The sequence below is a fragment of the Peromyscus californicus genome, unplaced genomic scaffold (assembly GCF_007827085.1).
Source record: "Peromyscus californicus insignis strain IS unplaced genomic scaffold, ASM782708v3 Scaffold_1__1_contigs__length_55948999, whole genome shotgun sequence".
NCBI classification, from domain to species: domain Eukaryota; kingdom Metazoa; phylum Chordata; class Mammalia; order Rodentia; family Cricetidae; genus Peromyscus; species Peromyscus californicus.
In genome coordinates this window covers 53510964-53525797 of record NW_026294492.1, presented here as the reverse complement: position 1 = coordinate 53525797, position 14834 = coordinate 53510964, and the positions used below count along the sequence as shown (strand labels likewise).

The window sequence follows — 14834 nt, the reverse complement described above, 5'->3', positions numbered from 1 at the left end:
CACGAAGTCTTCGCGGCACTCGGGCCGGATGTCCTTGCGCAGCTTGGCCAGCAGCCGCGACGCCCACTTCTGCTTCACCTCGGCCTTCTCGCCCAGCAGCTCGTCCTTCACCGCGCGCTCCTCGTCCTTGGACATGCGCTTCTCGTGCTTCTTGAAGTATTTGCGCTTCCGCGCCTGCAGGTTGAACCAGGTGTAGGCGAAGGCGCGCACGTGCGGCAGCAGCGCCTCGATGAACGGGTGGAACTCATCCTGCGGAGAGGCGGGGAAACTGAGGCCTAGGCTGTCCCACCACAGATGCTGAGGGAGGGTCAGGGATGAAGCCCTAGACAGGCCAGCAGGGTTCCCAGGGGAGGACAGAGCGGGCTGGGGGTACGGGGGACACTCGCGACCCCGACGGGAGGACCAGGGTTCTGGGAAGGGGGCCGTCCCGAGCTGAGGCCAGCGCCGTGATGCCACTTTGCCCTGGGCTCAGGGAAAGCGACAGCGCAGCTGACTTACAATTAAGCTTCATTGGCACAAGGCAGCCGCCTCCTGGGGTCCCCAGCCGCGCAGCTACAGGGGTCCCCGGCCGCCTCCTGGGGTCCCCAGCCGCCAGCTACAGGGGTCCCCAGCCGCGCAGCGCAGGACCAGGCAAATCCGAGCGCTCAAACCATGCAGGAGCCGCAGGCCTGCGTTTCCCTCATGGAGACAACCCGGGTGGGCACCCTCGGCCTTCCCCTGGCACCATGGGAGCAGCACGGGGTGCCCTCCCCTGTGTGGGTCAGGTGGTCCTGGAGCTCCCAGTGTCTACCAGGGGAAACTGAGTCCTGGGAGGGTCAGGGCCGGATCCTCAGCCTCAGAGTGCAAGGCGTTTGAGGGGAAAATAAAATCCTGTCTCTCTCTCCCTGTTGGGGGGACATCTGGGACTGGAGCCACACACACCCCACGCGGAGGGTGGCTGCTGGGGAGAGGAGCACTCCCAGAGCTCCACTACCTGTGGCATGATGGGGAAACTGAGGCTCACACCTCGCCAAGATCTGCCCAGGGTCCCCATGGAGCCTCAAGGAGACAGGCCACAGGTCGCAGGCCTGTCTCTTTAGACAAGGGTTCTGAGTCGGGGGTCTTCTCCGGACCCCCCGGCTCACCGAGCAGCCCCCCCTCCTGCACCCGCCCCACACCCCAGAGCCAGGACACCAAATGCCACCTATTACCAAACCTCTGAAAATAGCTGGTGACCCGGAGGAGTCCGGGCCGGGCCACCCCGTCCCCCAGGCCAATGTCCTCTGAGGTGTGAGTCACTGGAACAGCTGTGGCCTGGACCTGTGGGGGGGGGGGGGGTGCTTCTGCCCTTCCCCCACATTGGCTGCGGAGGCAGGGGAGGAGATGGGGGATTGGGCTAGCCTCAGGGAGCAGGAGCAGGGGGCTCTTCCTGGGTCAGGATCGTAACTGACACGTGAGACCAGAGACAGGCGGGAACCGGGTCACACAGCCTCAGTGGGGCCGGGCAGCCGGGTGGAGGGTCCCCGGCCCCAGCATGGGTCTGTGGGTGCAGTAACCATGTGGGGGGTGGTTGCAACCCAGGGCCCTGTCTCTAAACTCACCCTAAGTACTCTGTCTGCAGATCCCATCCGTCACTGTTCTCTAGGTCCCACCCCCTCAGGGCGGCCGTGGTGGGCGTCCACATCACAGTCCCCCGTGGCCCCCGGCCGGCCAACAAGGTAGGAAGGTAAACAGCAAGTGACCGGGTCACAGACCTGCTGGCCACGTTCCCTGTCCTCTCTGGCCCACAGGACCAGCCACAGCCAGGACATTGGCCCAAGGGCCGGTCAAAGGAGAGAGCCAAGACTGGTGTGGGGCTGAGAACCCTCCTGAACTCCTATACATCCCCAGATGCCCTGTCCTCAGCGCCCCCCTCCTTCTCTCAAGCCTGGACCACGGGAGGACATCAGACAGAGACCTCACAGATGTGGGGGGCTGCAAACCCGGCCTTCCCCACGACTGGGCACCTACACTGGGCTTGCTGGGCGCAGTTCCGAGAGTCTGCCGTGTCCACCCCACACTCCCAGGCATCCTTCAAGGCTCTAACTCCAGTCCCTTCCCACATGGCTGGTGAGGGGCAGAGTGCCCCTTGGACCTCTCTAGAATCCTAACCACTAGCCTGGGGTAGTAAAGCGGCCCCCACGCTCAGAGCCGGGTGCCCGAGCTCTCACCTAACTCAGTCAGGGAGGGGGCTCACTCACCGCATTTACTTTCCGCCGGCCTGGTACAGGGCGGCCTTGGCCAGTGCAAAGGTCCTGCGGGCAGGAAGAGGGAGTGGGGGACAGACAGGGAGGGGAGCACTCCCCGTCCCCCACACTCCCCAGCTCCCTGCCCCGTCTCTCTACTCAGTCTGAGGTCATGAGTATGCTTTTTGTTTTTGAGACAGGGTCACAAACTCATAATCCCCCTGCCTCAGACTCCTGAGTACCAAAGTCACAGGCGTGTGCCACCATGCCTGGTGGATCTTACAGTACCTGTCTTCTTCCAACTCACCCCACGCATGCACCCTAACTTACCATACAGCCCGGCAGCCACCAGGGGCTGGTCAGACTTAAGATTAGGGTGTGTGTGTGGGGTGTGTGGGGTGGGGTGGGGGTGTGTGTGTGGGGTGTGTGTCTGTGTGTGCGTGTGTGTGTGTGTGTGCGTGTGTGTGGTGTGTGTCTGTGTGTGCGTGTGTGTGTGTGTGCGTGTGTGTGGTGTGTGTGTGTGTCTGTGCGTGTGCGTGTGTGTGTCTGTGTGTGGTGGTGTGTGTCTGTCTGTGTGTGTGTGTGGTGTGTGTGTGTGTGTGTCTGTGCGTGTGCGTGTGTGTGGTGTGTGTCTGTGTGTGTGTGGTGTGTGTACATGTGTGTGTGTGTGTCTGTGTGGTGTGGTGTGTGTGTGTGCGTGTGTCTGTGTGTGTGTACGTGTGTGTGCGTGTATGCACGTGTGTGTGTGTGTGGTGTGTCTGTCTGTGTGTGTGTGTGTGTACGTGTGTGTGTGTGTGTGTGTGTGTGGTGTGTCTGTCTGTGTGTGTGTGTGTGTGTGTGTGTGGTGTGTCTGTCTGTGTGTCTGTGTGTGTGGTGGCCACTGTGACAAGGGCCAGGAGCCATCCAAGGCTGGGGACAGGTGGTCCCTGGGGAGCGGAGGACAAGGCAGACTCAAATGAGGAGACGCCTGTGGGGACCTCTGACCTCCCCGTGCACCCGATGTTGGGGTCACCGCTGTCCTCCGTCACCCCCCAGTCTGCTCGCTTGAGCGACGGGAAGAAGAGAAGCTGGGGAATGTCTACTGGCCAAGCCGTAGGCCAGAGCAGCAGCGTTTATCAGGTGCCTTCTGTATGCCCAGCTCTGGACCGTGCCTTCTGTATGCCCAGCTCTGGACCGTGCCTACTGTATACCCAGCTCTGGACCGTGCCTACTGTATGCCCAGCTCTGGACCGTGCCTACTGTATACCCAGCTCTGGACCGTGCCTACTGTATACCCAGCTCTGGACCGTGCCTACTGTATACCCAGCTCTGGACCGTGCCTACTGTATGCCCAGCTCTGGACCGTGCCTTCTGTATACCCAGCTCTGGACCGTGTCTTCTGTATACCCAGCTCTGGACCGTGTCTTCTGTATACCCAGCTCTGGACCGTGCCTACTGTATGCCCAGCTCTGGACCGTGCCTACTGTATGCCCAGCTCTGGACCGTGCCTACTGTATACCCAGCTCTGGACCGTGCCTTCTGTATGCCCAGCTCTGGACCGTGCCTACTGTATGCCCAGCTCTGGACCGTGCCTACTGTATACCCAGCTCTGGACCGTGCCTTCTGTATGCCCAGCTCTGGACCGTGTCTTCTGTATACCCAGCTCTGGACCGTGCCTACTGTATACCCAGCTCTGGACCGTGCCTACTGTATGCCCAGCTCTGGACCGTGCCTTCTGTATACCCAGCTCTGGACCGTGTCTTCTGTATACCCAGCTCTGGACCGTGCCTACTGTATACCCAGCTCTGGACCGTGCCTTCTGTATGCCCAGCTCTGGACCGTGCCTACTGTATGCCCAGCTCTGGACCGTGCCTACTGTATGCCCAGCTCTGGACCGTGCCTTCTGTATGCCCAGCTCTGGACCGTGCCTACTGTATGCCCAGCTCTGGACCGTGCCTACTGTATGCCCAGCTCTGGACCGTGCCTACTGTATACCCAGCTCTGGACCGTGCCTTCTGTATGCCCAGCTCTGGACCGTGCCTACTGTATGCCCAGCTCTGGACTGTGCCTTCTGTATGCCCAGCTCTGGACTGTGGGTATGGCCGTCTGCGGGGTGCAGGACCCCGTCCGTGACCCTGCTCTGAGTGAGGTGACTCACCAACAGGCATTTACCAAGCACTGACCATGTGCAGAATACCTACTGTGTGCCACCACCTGTGCCTGAGAGCATTTATTGAGCTCCTACTGTGTGCTGCACCCTATATACAGCACATAAGAAATGCCCACCCCCCCAAGCTGAGGGGTAGGTCACTGGGATTCTGGGCTGGCGTGAGGGGCTCCCGTGGCCGCATGTCCCTGGACGGGGAGGGGTGAGGCAGTGGGCCGGTGGCGGTGGGTCGCTGTGCCCTGGGGAGGGGACTGCACGGGATTCTGCGGGAGGGGACAGGAAGGAGCGGGAGGCTCCTGTGTCTGGTGCAGGGCGGCAGGAAGAGCCGGAGAGGGAGCAGCGGCTGCGGCGGGAGAGGCCAGAACGCTGACTCGCCAGAATCCAGCGCCCTGATTTACAGGCCTCGGCCCAGGCAGAGGCACCTTCTCCGCGGCGAGGTGGGGGGCGGAGGGGACGGGGACAGGGGACGGGGCTGTCGCTGTGAGTCCACTGGGGGGACACACTGGGGCCCGAGCCCATGCTGGGCTGCCCTGAGCCAGCTCTCACCCTCTCTGATGCCCCCCCCCCAAAGCCCCTCTGGAATGAAACCCTAAATGTCAGGTGCCCTCTGCTGCCTCAGTTTACCCACTGCTAGGATGGCAGCAGAGAGAGGCGAGGCCACGAGGAGGAATGAATGGAGGAGGGAGGTGGCCTCAGCCCAGGCCCAGGGAATCCTCAACCTCAGCCAACAGGGATTTGGCCCCAAACCCGGAATAACTAACGTGGGGCGGGAGGGCGGGAAGGAGGGAGGGAGGGAGGAAGGGAGGGGGAGGGGGAGGCCGCCTCAGCCCGGGATTCATGGAAGTAACGGCTGCTTCCTCCGAGTAAAAGTGAAAAGGGGCCTGAGTCACCGCCCAGAGTGACGGACGGGACAGGGGACCCACGGGGCTCCCAGAATCCTCCCGGGCACCTGGCGGCCCTGGCACCAGAACTGACATCGGGCCAACCCCGCCCCGGGCCAGGATCCCGGTCGGATCCGGTCGGATCAGCAAAGGAGTTATTTCAGACTGAACCCTGGCAGTAAAATTAGCCGATTCAGAGGGCCGGGTGAGGAGAGACACAGAGACAGACAGAGAGACGGGACAGACAGACACGGTGTACGGGGGTCAGGCCAGGAGACAGGGAGGTTGGGGGTCTGCAGCATTGCTCCTGGGGTCCTCCTGCGCCCCCACAGCTGAGATTCCTACCCAGCCTGGGCTCGGGTACCGCGGGAGAGACCACACTTGGGGCTCAGGGGGCCCTGGGGGCCCCAGGACCCCCCCAGGGCAGGCGAGTGGAGCGTGGAGGGTGTAGGGGCGCGGGGGACCCCAAACTCAAAGCAGCTTGGGGTCCCTCCATCTTGCTCTGGCTCTGCCCCTTTCTCTCTCGCCTGCTGCCCTGGGCTCCCCCACTCCCCTGCCCGACCCTCACCCTCCTATGGGGGGGGGGAAACTGAGGCCAAGGCCACACAGCAAGTCCCCTGGGCCGGAGCCAGCACTGGGGGTGCCCCCACCCCCAGCTCCCAGCAGCAACCTGGAGGCAGGCTGGACTCCAGACGGCCAGGACGGGGAATTCCACGTGCCCAGGCCGCCTTCCAGCTGGCCACGTCTGCCTCAGACCTCTCAGCCACCAAGCCCAGCAGTCAACACAGACTTCAGAGTGCCTGGGGCCACACGGCAGCCCCATCCCAACTGGTGGTCCCGCAGGCAACCAGGCGATGCCTGCTCTGGGTTGCGGGGGTGCCCCCTCCCCAAATCTGGCTGGAAATAGAAACTGTGACCTGCAGAGGGGCAGGCATTTGTCCAAGGTCACCAGGGAACCCTGGGTAGGGCAGGCTGGGGTTCCCTCAGTGCACGGGCCTCCCTTGGGGGAATCAGAGAGCTCTGCTTGCCAAGGTGGAGGGGTCTGGCAGGAATAGGGGACCCCCAGGAGCCTGACCCTGAGACCGTCCACCTGGGCCTCCCGGGGCGGAAACTACTGAGCCCCGAACACACTTCTCAGGACGTCGGACAATCGCAATCCTCCAGCATCACACTTAACAGTTTGGAGACCACTATGTCTCGCTCCCTCTCCGGGGGAAACTGAGGCCAGAGTCACATAGCAAAACATCAGAAGAGGGCTGTGGAGTTGGAAAGGAAAGGCCCGGGATCCCAGAGGGAACAAAGACAGTTGGGGGGGGTCCCCTGGCAGGATGGCTGTGCCCCCTCCCCACATCCCCTCAGATGCTGGAACCCAGTCAGAGGGGCGCAGCAGGGCAGGTGCTGGCCTGGCCACTGCAGCCCGCAGTGCCGGCCAGTCCCCTGCCTCGGCGCCGCCGCTGCCGCCTCCTCCTCCTCCTCCTCCTCCTCCTCCTTCTCCTCCAACCCCGGTCTCTGCTCCTCCCGCCAGCCGCCTGGCAGCGCCCTGCTCGGCTCAATAATTCAAGAATCAATGCGGAGCTGGGGGGGAGCTGAGCCAGGAAAGGGGGGGGACCCGCGACGGACACGGGCAAGGCCGCCCCTCCCCCCCCGCGCGCCAACTTCGTGTGCCCCTCCCCCCCCGCGCGCACACGTGGGCCTGAAATGGAGGGGGGCACGGCCGGTTGGGGGGCACCTGGGAAACTGGGGACCCGTGAACAACAGCCGGGGGGTCCCGCTCCCCCACAGCCAGGGAGACCTGCGGTGCCGCAGGGGACCCCAAGATCTGTCCCACGGGTGGGTGGGGGGCTTCCTGCCGACACCCACTCAGTTTCTCCATCTGGAGAGGACCCCAGGCTCCCCGGGGGCAAAGGGTGAGGGCCGTGGGGAGGACACCAGCTCCCCCCACGCATCCAGCCAGGAGGGAAGGGATGGGAGAGTCCCAAGAACAGTTAGCCAATTCAAATCAAAGTGGGGGTCCAGAACACGGGGTTCCAAGTGCGCAGCCAAGCTAAACCGGGAGGGATCCCCTGTCTCAAGAGCTGCCCGCACCTCAGGTCCCTGCCAGGAACACCCTGGCCTGGAAGGGGGTGGGTAAGGAGGACGCGCGCGCCTTTTTTATTTCCCACCCCCGCTGCGGAGGGGAGGTTCCAATCTGCAAAATTGCGGTTCCAGGTGGAGTCGGGGTGCGGGCCGGGGCCAGGCGGGCGCGGGGTGCGTACCTGGGTCAGGCAGAGCGGGGAGGAATACATCCCGGGGCGCTGGCACCGGAGGCGCAGAGGCCGAGCGGCCGCCGAACTTACTGAGTCATTTTTGCAGCGGCTCCTCCCGCTCCTCCCTCCGCCGTCCTCCCCGCCCCGCGCCGCCTCCCGCCCGCCCCCGCTCCCTCCCCGCCGCCCGCATCCAACTTTCAAAGAAATCGCCGACAGCAAACAAACAAACAAACTGGGGCCCGCGGACCCCCGAGTCCCCTCCCCCGAAACCTGTCCATCTGCGCTCAGGTTCCAGGGACGCAGCAATCGGGTCCAGGGCAGATGGGGCTGAATCCCAGCTGCCCCTACACCCCACCTGTGCCCCGCAGCACCCTGCACCCCAGCTGCCCCCCACACCCCACCTGTGCCCCCGGCTACACCCCCTACCCTGTCCACACCCCCGCTCCACCTGCGCCACACAGCACCCCACACCCTATCTGCCCCCCATACCCCATCTGTGCCCTGGGCTGCCCTCCACACCCCTTCTGCCCCCCACATCCCACGCACACCCCCGGCTCCCCTCGTACCCCAACCACCCTCTACACCCCACCTGCAGCTGGCCCCTGCACCCCATCTGCCCCCTGCACCCCATCTGCCTCCCAAATGCCACCTGTGCCCTTGGCTGCCCCGACACCACACTAGTGCCCCCAAGCTCAGTCAGTTCCAGCCGGGAGGGGGGGACCGGGGGGGGGGGTCTTCTCTTAAATGGCCAGCAAGTGGCCTGGATGCAGTTGGGGGGGTCCTCAGGGAAGGTGCCCTGCAGGACCCCAGGCTAGACTGTGACACTACTGCTTGCTGAAGGGCAAGTGGGATGACCCAGGCCACCTGGGTTCCCAGCAGTCAGGCCCCAAGCTCAGCTTGGTGTCTAGGCTACCCATCTCATATATGGGGAAACTGAGGCACAGGGAAGTCTCACTCCAACATCACATTTCTCTTTTTTCTTCTTCTTCATTATTACTACTTTTGAAACAGAGTCTCGTGTAGCCAAGCTAGCCTTGAACTCGGTTTGTAGCTGAAGATGACCTTGAACTCCTGACCCTCCTGCCTCAGCCTCCTGGGATGACAGGTGTGAGGGGCCTTGCACAGCTGGTGGCCACCTTTCTGAAGGAGACATTTGGCCAAGCACGGCCCCAGCCAGTGTCCATAGCGTTCTTACAAGACTGGGCTGTTTTCAGACACCTCTCTCCCGGGGCCCAAGGGCGAGGGATGCAGGCTCAGCAGGGATGGGGTGCAGGTGGGAGGACCCCAAGAAGATGCTCTGAACCCTTGTCACTGTCACACCAGGCAAACTGAAGCCCAGAGAAGGAAGCCAATGGCTGGGGTGGCAGCACCCAGGAATGCCAGGGACAGAGCAGGTCACCTGGTCGACAGCCACACCACGGGAGGTGACGGTCATGCCAATGGTAGTGAACACACGTTAGCAGCGCCCACAAACACTGGCCAACCCACCCTGGGACGCCCGTGTTCAATCCCCAGCACTGCATAAACCTGGATGGTAGTAGCCCTTGTACGCAGGAGGATCAGAAGTTCAAAGTCATCCTTAGCTACGTAAGTTCCAGCCCAGCCTGGGATACATGGGATCACAGCTCAAAACAGGGTTAACAACACTGTACACAGAAGTAAGGTGCACAATGCACAGAGCCACACAGGGAGTCACACTGCAAGGAATCAGACCAAGGGATACTGCAGTACAAAAATGCAAAAGTTCACATTTTATACTTTAAGGAGTAAGAAACTACTGAAGATTTTAGGAAGTGTGTGTGTGCTGAACTCGATGTGTTTACATATCTATATCTGTATAAAATAATGATATAAATGTTTGTTTAAAAAGGTGAAGTACAAATGTCAATTTAACAAGAAGTTGTAGATTTTCAACACTGTACACAAACTCCTTGGTTACAAAAAAAAAAAGACATATGATAAACACACACAAAAAACACCTGGGACTCCTGGGGTCCCACAGCCCACACCTGTCTGTCATCCCAGCCGCGACACAGAGGCAGGAGCATCAGAAATCCAAGGCCAACCTGGGCTACGTGAGCCCATCTTGAGCACCTCCCCATACCAGGGGCTGCACACAGTAGGTTCAATACATGTGTAGTGTGGGGGTGTGACTCTGCCCCAGCCCACAGACAGCTTAGTCACACTGCACCTCAGTTTCCCCTGTGGGAGTCTAATGCTCTGGGCTATGAAGACGCAGGCAAACACCTGCAACGAGGTGACCGTATGCCAAGGGCTCAGGTGGACACTAGACTTGTACCCCAGGAGCATATGACTCATTTGTGAAAAAATAAAAAGTGATCTCTGTGAGTTCGAAGCCAGCCTGGTCTACAGAGCAAGATCCAGGAGAGGCACCAAAGCTACACGGAGAAACCCTGTCTCTAAAAACAAAAAAAATAAAATAAATAAATAAATACTGAAGTGGCTGCAGAGATGCTCAGTGGCTAGAGCACGGTCTGCTCTGTAGAGCGCCAGGTTCGGTTCCCAGCACCCACCTGGCGGCTCACAATCACCTGCAACTCCAGTTCTAGGAGGCCCAATGGCCCCTCTGGCCTCTGCTGCATGTGGGGCACAAAGACACATAAATAGAAATAAAAACTGGCCAGGCAGTGGTGGCACACGCCTTTAATCCCAGCACTCGGGAGGCAGAGCCAGGCGGATCTCTGTGAGTTCGAGGCCAGCCTGGGCTACAGAGTGAGTTCCAGGACAGGCTCCAAAGCTACACAGAGAAACCCTGTCTCAAAAACCAAAACAAATAACAAAAACAAAAAACCTGAATATAAAAATTAAGCCAGGCAGTGGTGGGGCACACCTTTAATCCCAGCACTCAAGTGGCAGCGGCAGGCGGATCTCTGTGGGTTCTAGGCCAGCCTGGCATCCAGATGCTATCTCAGAAAAAATATTTTTGTTGTTCCTAACACAGCGGCACAGAGGGAGAGGAGGTGACCACCAATAAGAGCCTTAACACCAACAACCGTGAAACAGCACCATGTCCAAGAGGGGACAACCTGAAATACCTGGGGGAGGGTGGGCTGTGCTCTGGAGCTGTCTCGAGGGTCACCCAGGTAGGGCCGCACTCAGAAATTGCTGCCACTAACCCAGTACTGTGGGAGTTTGGGACAGGATGTCTCAGACTCCCTGATTTCCAACCACTCCAGCTGCAGTGACAAGTCCCAATGTCCCCAGTCGGCCCTACTGGAGACCCACAGCTGCAGAACTCAACCCGCAAAGAGGAGTTTCACTTTCTTTTTGTGTTGGTTTACTCAGCCAGGGTCCAGGAAGCCCAGGCTGGCCTTGAACTCCGGATTTGCCGCCTGTACTTGAGAGTGCTGGGAAGACAGGCAGCTTTAAAAGGACACACGTGTGCGCCTGTGCGCGTCCTTTCTAAAGGACTGACTATGTGCCTCGCACAAGACTACGCCTGCGCTCTGGAGCAGAGAGGTTGACTGGGGACCCTCCAGGGACAACGGGCAGGGTGGGAGTGACCTCCCTGTGGATATTTCCGTAACATACCTGCTCTTCCAGGGCCAAACCCAGGGCCTTCTGCAGGCTAGGCCACTGGCCACGCCCCCAGCCCCTCACTGGGGGATTCTAGGCGGGGCTCCACCCTGACCACGCCCCCAGCCCCCCACTGGGGATTCTAGGCGGGGCTCCACCCTGACCACGCCCCCGGCTCCCCCTAAACAAACTTTTTGAGAATAAAGTTCCCAGAGTGCTTCACTTTGACCCCACTCCACCCTCCAAGGTGTCACTACAGAGGGGCACAGGGGTCACCCCAACCAGGGCTGTGCCAGGCTCCCATACAGACAGGGTGGTGACAGGGCTGGGGGGTCCCCAGAAGGGCCTTTCCCGTGTTGCAGATGGGAAACTGAGGCTGTGGGAGGGGACCCCGCGGCGTGCGGCTGCAGGAGGGGAAGCAGGGTGTCCCTCAGGGCTGGTGCAGTGGCTGGACCGGGCACCGGTGCAGGCCGGGCTGCGGGGGGGCGCTGTGGCCGGGGGCGCTGTGGCCGGGGACCCCTGTCTCCCGCACCCCCCTGCAGGGCTCCCCTTTTCCAAAGTCCCCACGCGGGGTGAGAGGTCAGGGCGGCGGCGGCGGCGGCCGGCTGGGCCCTGCGGGTCTATATTTAGAAAATGACACGAAACGCTAAAATCGCGCGGGGATTCCCCGCCCGAGCCGCCAAGGACGCGGCTGCGGCGGCCCCGGGCGCCCGGTGCGGAGCCTCCGCCGCGCACGCGCACCCCGCGCCCGCCCGCCCGCCCGCCCGCGCGCCGCTGCGGCCTCCCCCGCCCGAGTGCAGCGCCCGCCGGGGGCTGCGGACGGCGGCGGTGGGCGGGGCCACCGGGGCCGCGGCCATTTTCCGCTAAGCTGCGCGCGCCGCCGCCGCCGCCGCCGCCGCCGCCGCCGCCGCGAGTCCCGGGCGCGGGTGGGGACGGGGAGGGGGGGGGGCCGGGGCCGGCGAGCGGAGCCCGGCGTCCGCCCCGGGACCCTCGGCGCCGGCGATGCCCGGGGCGCCCAGGCGCGGCTCCGCCCCCGAGGGCGGGCGGGAGGAAGCCGCGGGCCGCGCCTCCCCCTCCCTCTTCCCAGAAACCGCAGCGCCCCCCCCCCCGACCCCACGCGCAGCGCCCCGGGAAGGTCCCCCCCGCGCGGAGTGGGAACGGGGGCGGAGACGTACCATGGCGCTGTGCGGCGAGGCGACGGCCGCCGGCGGGGAGGCGCGTGGGGAGGCGCGTGGGGAGGCGCGTGGGGAGCCGCCCGCCCCGCCCGCCGACCCTCCCCCGGCCCGCCCCCCGCCGCCGCTCCCCCGCCAGCCGGGGCTCCGGCCGGTCCTCGGCTGCAGACCGAGGCTGCCGCGGCTCCGCCGTCAGCGCCCGCATCCCCGGCCGCCGGGGCTCCTCCCGCGGCTGGGCGGGGCGCGCGCGCGCGCGCTCGTGCACACCCGCGGCCGCTGACACGCGTGCGGCCGACCCCGGGCTGCGCACGGCGCCGCTGACAGGGGAGTCCGCAGGGCGGGGGGGGGGGGACGGCGCCGCAGGCCCCGCTCGGCCCCGGCGCTCCCCCGCACCCCTGCACCCCCACACACACCCCCATCCTCCTCGGCCCCGGGCCCCGGGTCAGAAGCTCCCCCGGGGAGCTGATGGACAACAGCCCAGGGCGGGGGCCCCGGGCACCCCGGGGGACTCGGACCCTGCCCAGTCTGCACCTGCTTGACGCCTGGCCACGCGCGGCCTCCGCCCCTCAGCTCCTCCCCCTGGTCCCCGCTGCAACCCTGCTTTCCCCGGGGCTCAGAGAGGGTGATTCACCTCCCTGAGGCGGAGCAGCATGGAGGAGCCAGCAGCGCACCGTGGGCACTGCCGTCGCCGGAGCTCCGTGGTGCGGTCCCGTGGGGAGGACGGGCGGGCGCCTGTCAGACTGTGAGGGTGCGGGCCGCCCCTCCTCCCCTTCATCCTTCCTTACCAGCCTGACCCCCAACCTCCGACAGAGGCCAGAACACAGAAGAGGGGTTGGGGGTCAGGATGGCAGGCCGGGATGAGGCTGGAGGCAGGGGGATGTCAAGTTCAAGACCGGTGGGGGCAAGATGTTTGGACCTGTGTCCCCCCCCAAAAAAGGATGGGGGCGTGGTCAGGGCGGAGCCCCGCCCAGAATCCCCAGAGAGGGGCTGGGGGCGTGGTCAGGGTGGAGCCCCGCCCAGAATCCCCAGTGAGGGGCTGGGGGCGTGGTCAGGGTGGAGCCCCGCCCAGAATCCCCAGTGAGGGGCTGGGGGCGTGGTCAGGGTGGAGCCCCGCCCAGAATCCCCAGTGAGGGGCTGGGGGCGTGGTCGGGGTGGAGCCCCGCCCAGAATCCCCGGTGAGGGGCTGGGGGCGTGGTCGGGGTGGCGTCACCCTCCCCCACATCCCCCTCACAGGTAAAGCAGGAGGTCAGGAGTTCAGGGTCAGCCTAGGCCAAGGTCAGACTCCGCGTGTCCTGCGCCTTAACCGCAGGCGGACGGGCGCGTCTGTGAGTTCGAGTCGACCCTGGCCACACAGTGAGACTCTGCCTCTAAGTGCCGCGGGCCCGGGGTGCCGGAGGGGCGTCGGGACTGTTAGTGGGGTCCCGGGGAGGCAGCGGCCGGGGCTGCGGCGTGAGGGGCAGCCGTCGGCCATCGCCAGGCCGCCGGGGTGCTGCTCCGGGTGGTTAGTCCGCGCTGCTGCGACCTCCGTTTGCACGTCTGTGAAACGGGCCGGTCCGGGTCCTGCGCCCGCAGGCGTGCTGTGTTTAACCGACGCTAAGCCCGGTGTATAAGTTTCTTTAAGGCAGGGTCTCGTAGCCCAGGCTAGCCTGGGACTCGGTGGGTAGCTGGGGATGAGCGTGAATTCCCGGTCCTCGCGCCCCGCGCCACCGGGCCTCTCACATACCGACTCATTTGGTCACTGCGATGCCTTCCTCGTCGCCCTCCTGTTACCGATGGGGAAACTGAGGCCGAGGGTGGCGCCCCCCAGAGCAGCCTGGGCTACACAGAGCGCGCCCTGGGCAAACCGCGGAGCGAGCTGGTGGTGGGGAGGGGCCGGGGCCTGAGGCAGGAGAGTCGGCGTGTCACCGACCGACGCCGTCCTGGAGACGCCCCGGAGGCCGAGGCAGGAGGGCTAGCCTGCAGGGTCAGAGCCAGCCTGGGCTACCGACAGAGAGGGCGAGGAGGCTCGAACCGGGCGGACCCGCGGCCCACGCCGGGTTCTGGGCCCCACGGACCCGCGGCCCACGCCGGGTTCTGGGCCCCACGGACCCGCGGCCCACGCCGGGTTCTGGACCCACGGACCCGCGGCCCACGCCGGGTTCTGGACCCACGGACCCGCGGCCCACGCCGGGTTCTGGGCCCCACGGACCCGCGGCCCACGCCGGGTTCTGGGCCCCACGGACCCGCGGCCCACGCCGGGTTCCACTTTCGACTCTTCACCGCGGAAGGAAAAGGCGGACTCCGCACAGCGCTGCGAGGGTTCCCCGAGCTGCGCGCGCACCGGGCCAGCGCCACGGCCGCGCTCCACCGTCTCCGCCTGGGGACAAGTTCTGGTCACTGAGCCCAGGCTGCCCCATTTGCCGCGTAGCCGTGGCTGACCTTTCCGGACCCTTGTGCCTGAGCCTCGCGGCCGGGGGTGCAGGCGTGGGCACGTGTTTCCGGAGTGACTGCCACGGGTGGACGCGCGAGCTATCCCCGGCTACTGCCACGGGTGGACGCGCGAGCTATCCCCGGCTACTGCCACGGGTGGACGCGCGAGCTATCCCCGGCTACTGCCACGGGTGGACGCGCGAGCTATCCCCGGCTACTGCCACGGGTGGACGCGCGAG

The 14834-nt window shown here is 64.2% G+C and overlaps 1 protein-coding gene across 1 annotated transcript in view; it reads right to left on the bottom strand.

The window, feature by feature from the left end:
• LOC128115156 (nuclear factor 1-like) overlaps positions 1-13116 on the bottom strand; it is a 13598-nt gene extending 482 nt beyond the window's left edge. The window contains exons 1-2 of the mRNA XM_052745652.1: positions 12818-13116; positions 4-249 (exon numbers count right to left, since the gene is read on the bottom strand). Coding sequence (XP_052601612.1) covers positions 4-249; positions 12818-12961 — 390 coding nt within the window. The 5' untranslated portion in view covers positions 12962-13116. The remainder of the gene's footprint in view (positions 1-3; positions 250-12817) is intronic.
• Between the last annotated feature and the right edge of the window lie 1718 nt (positions 13117-14834).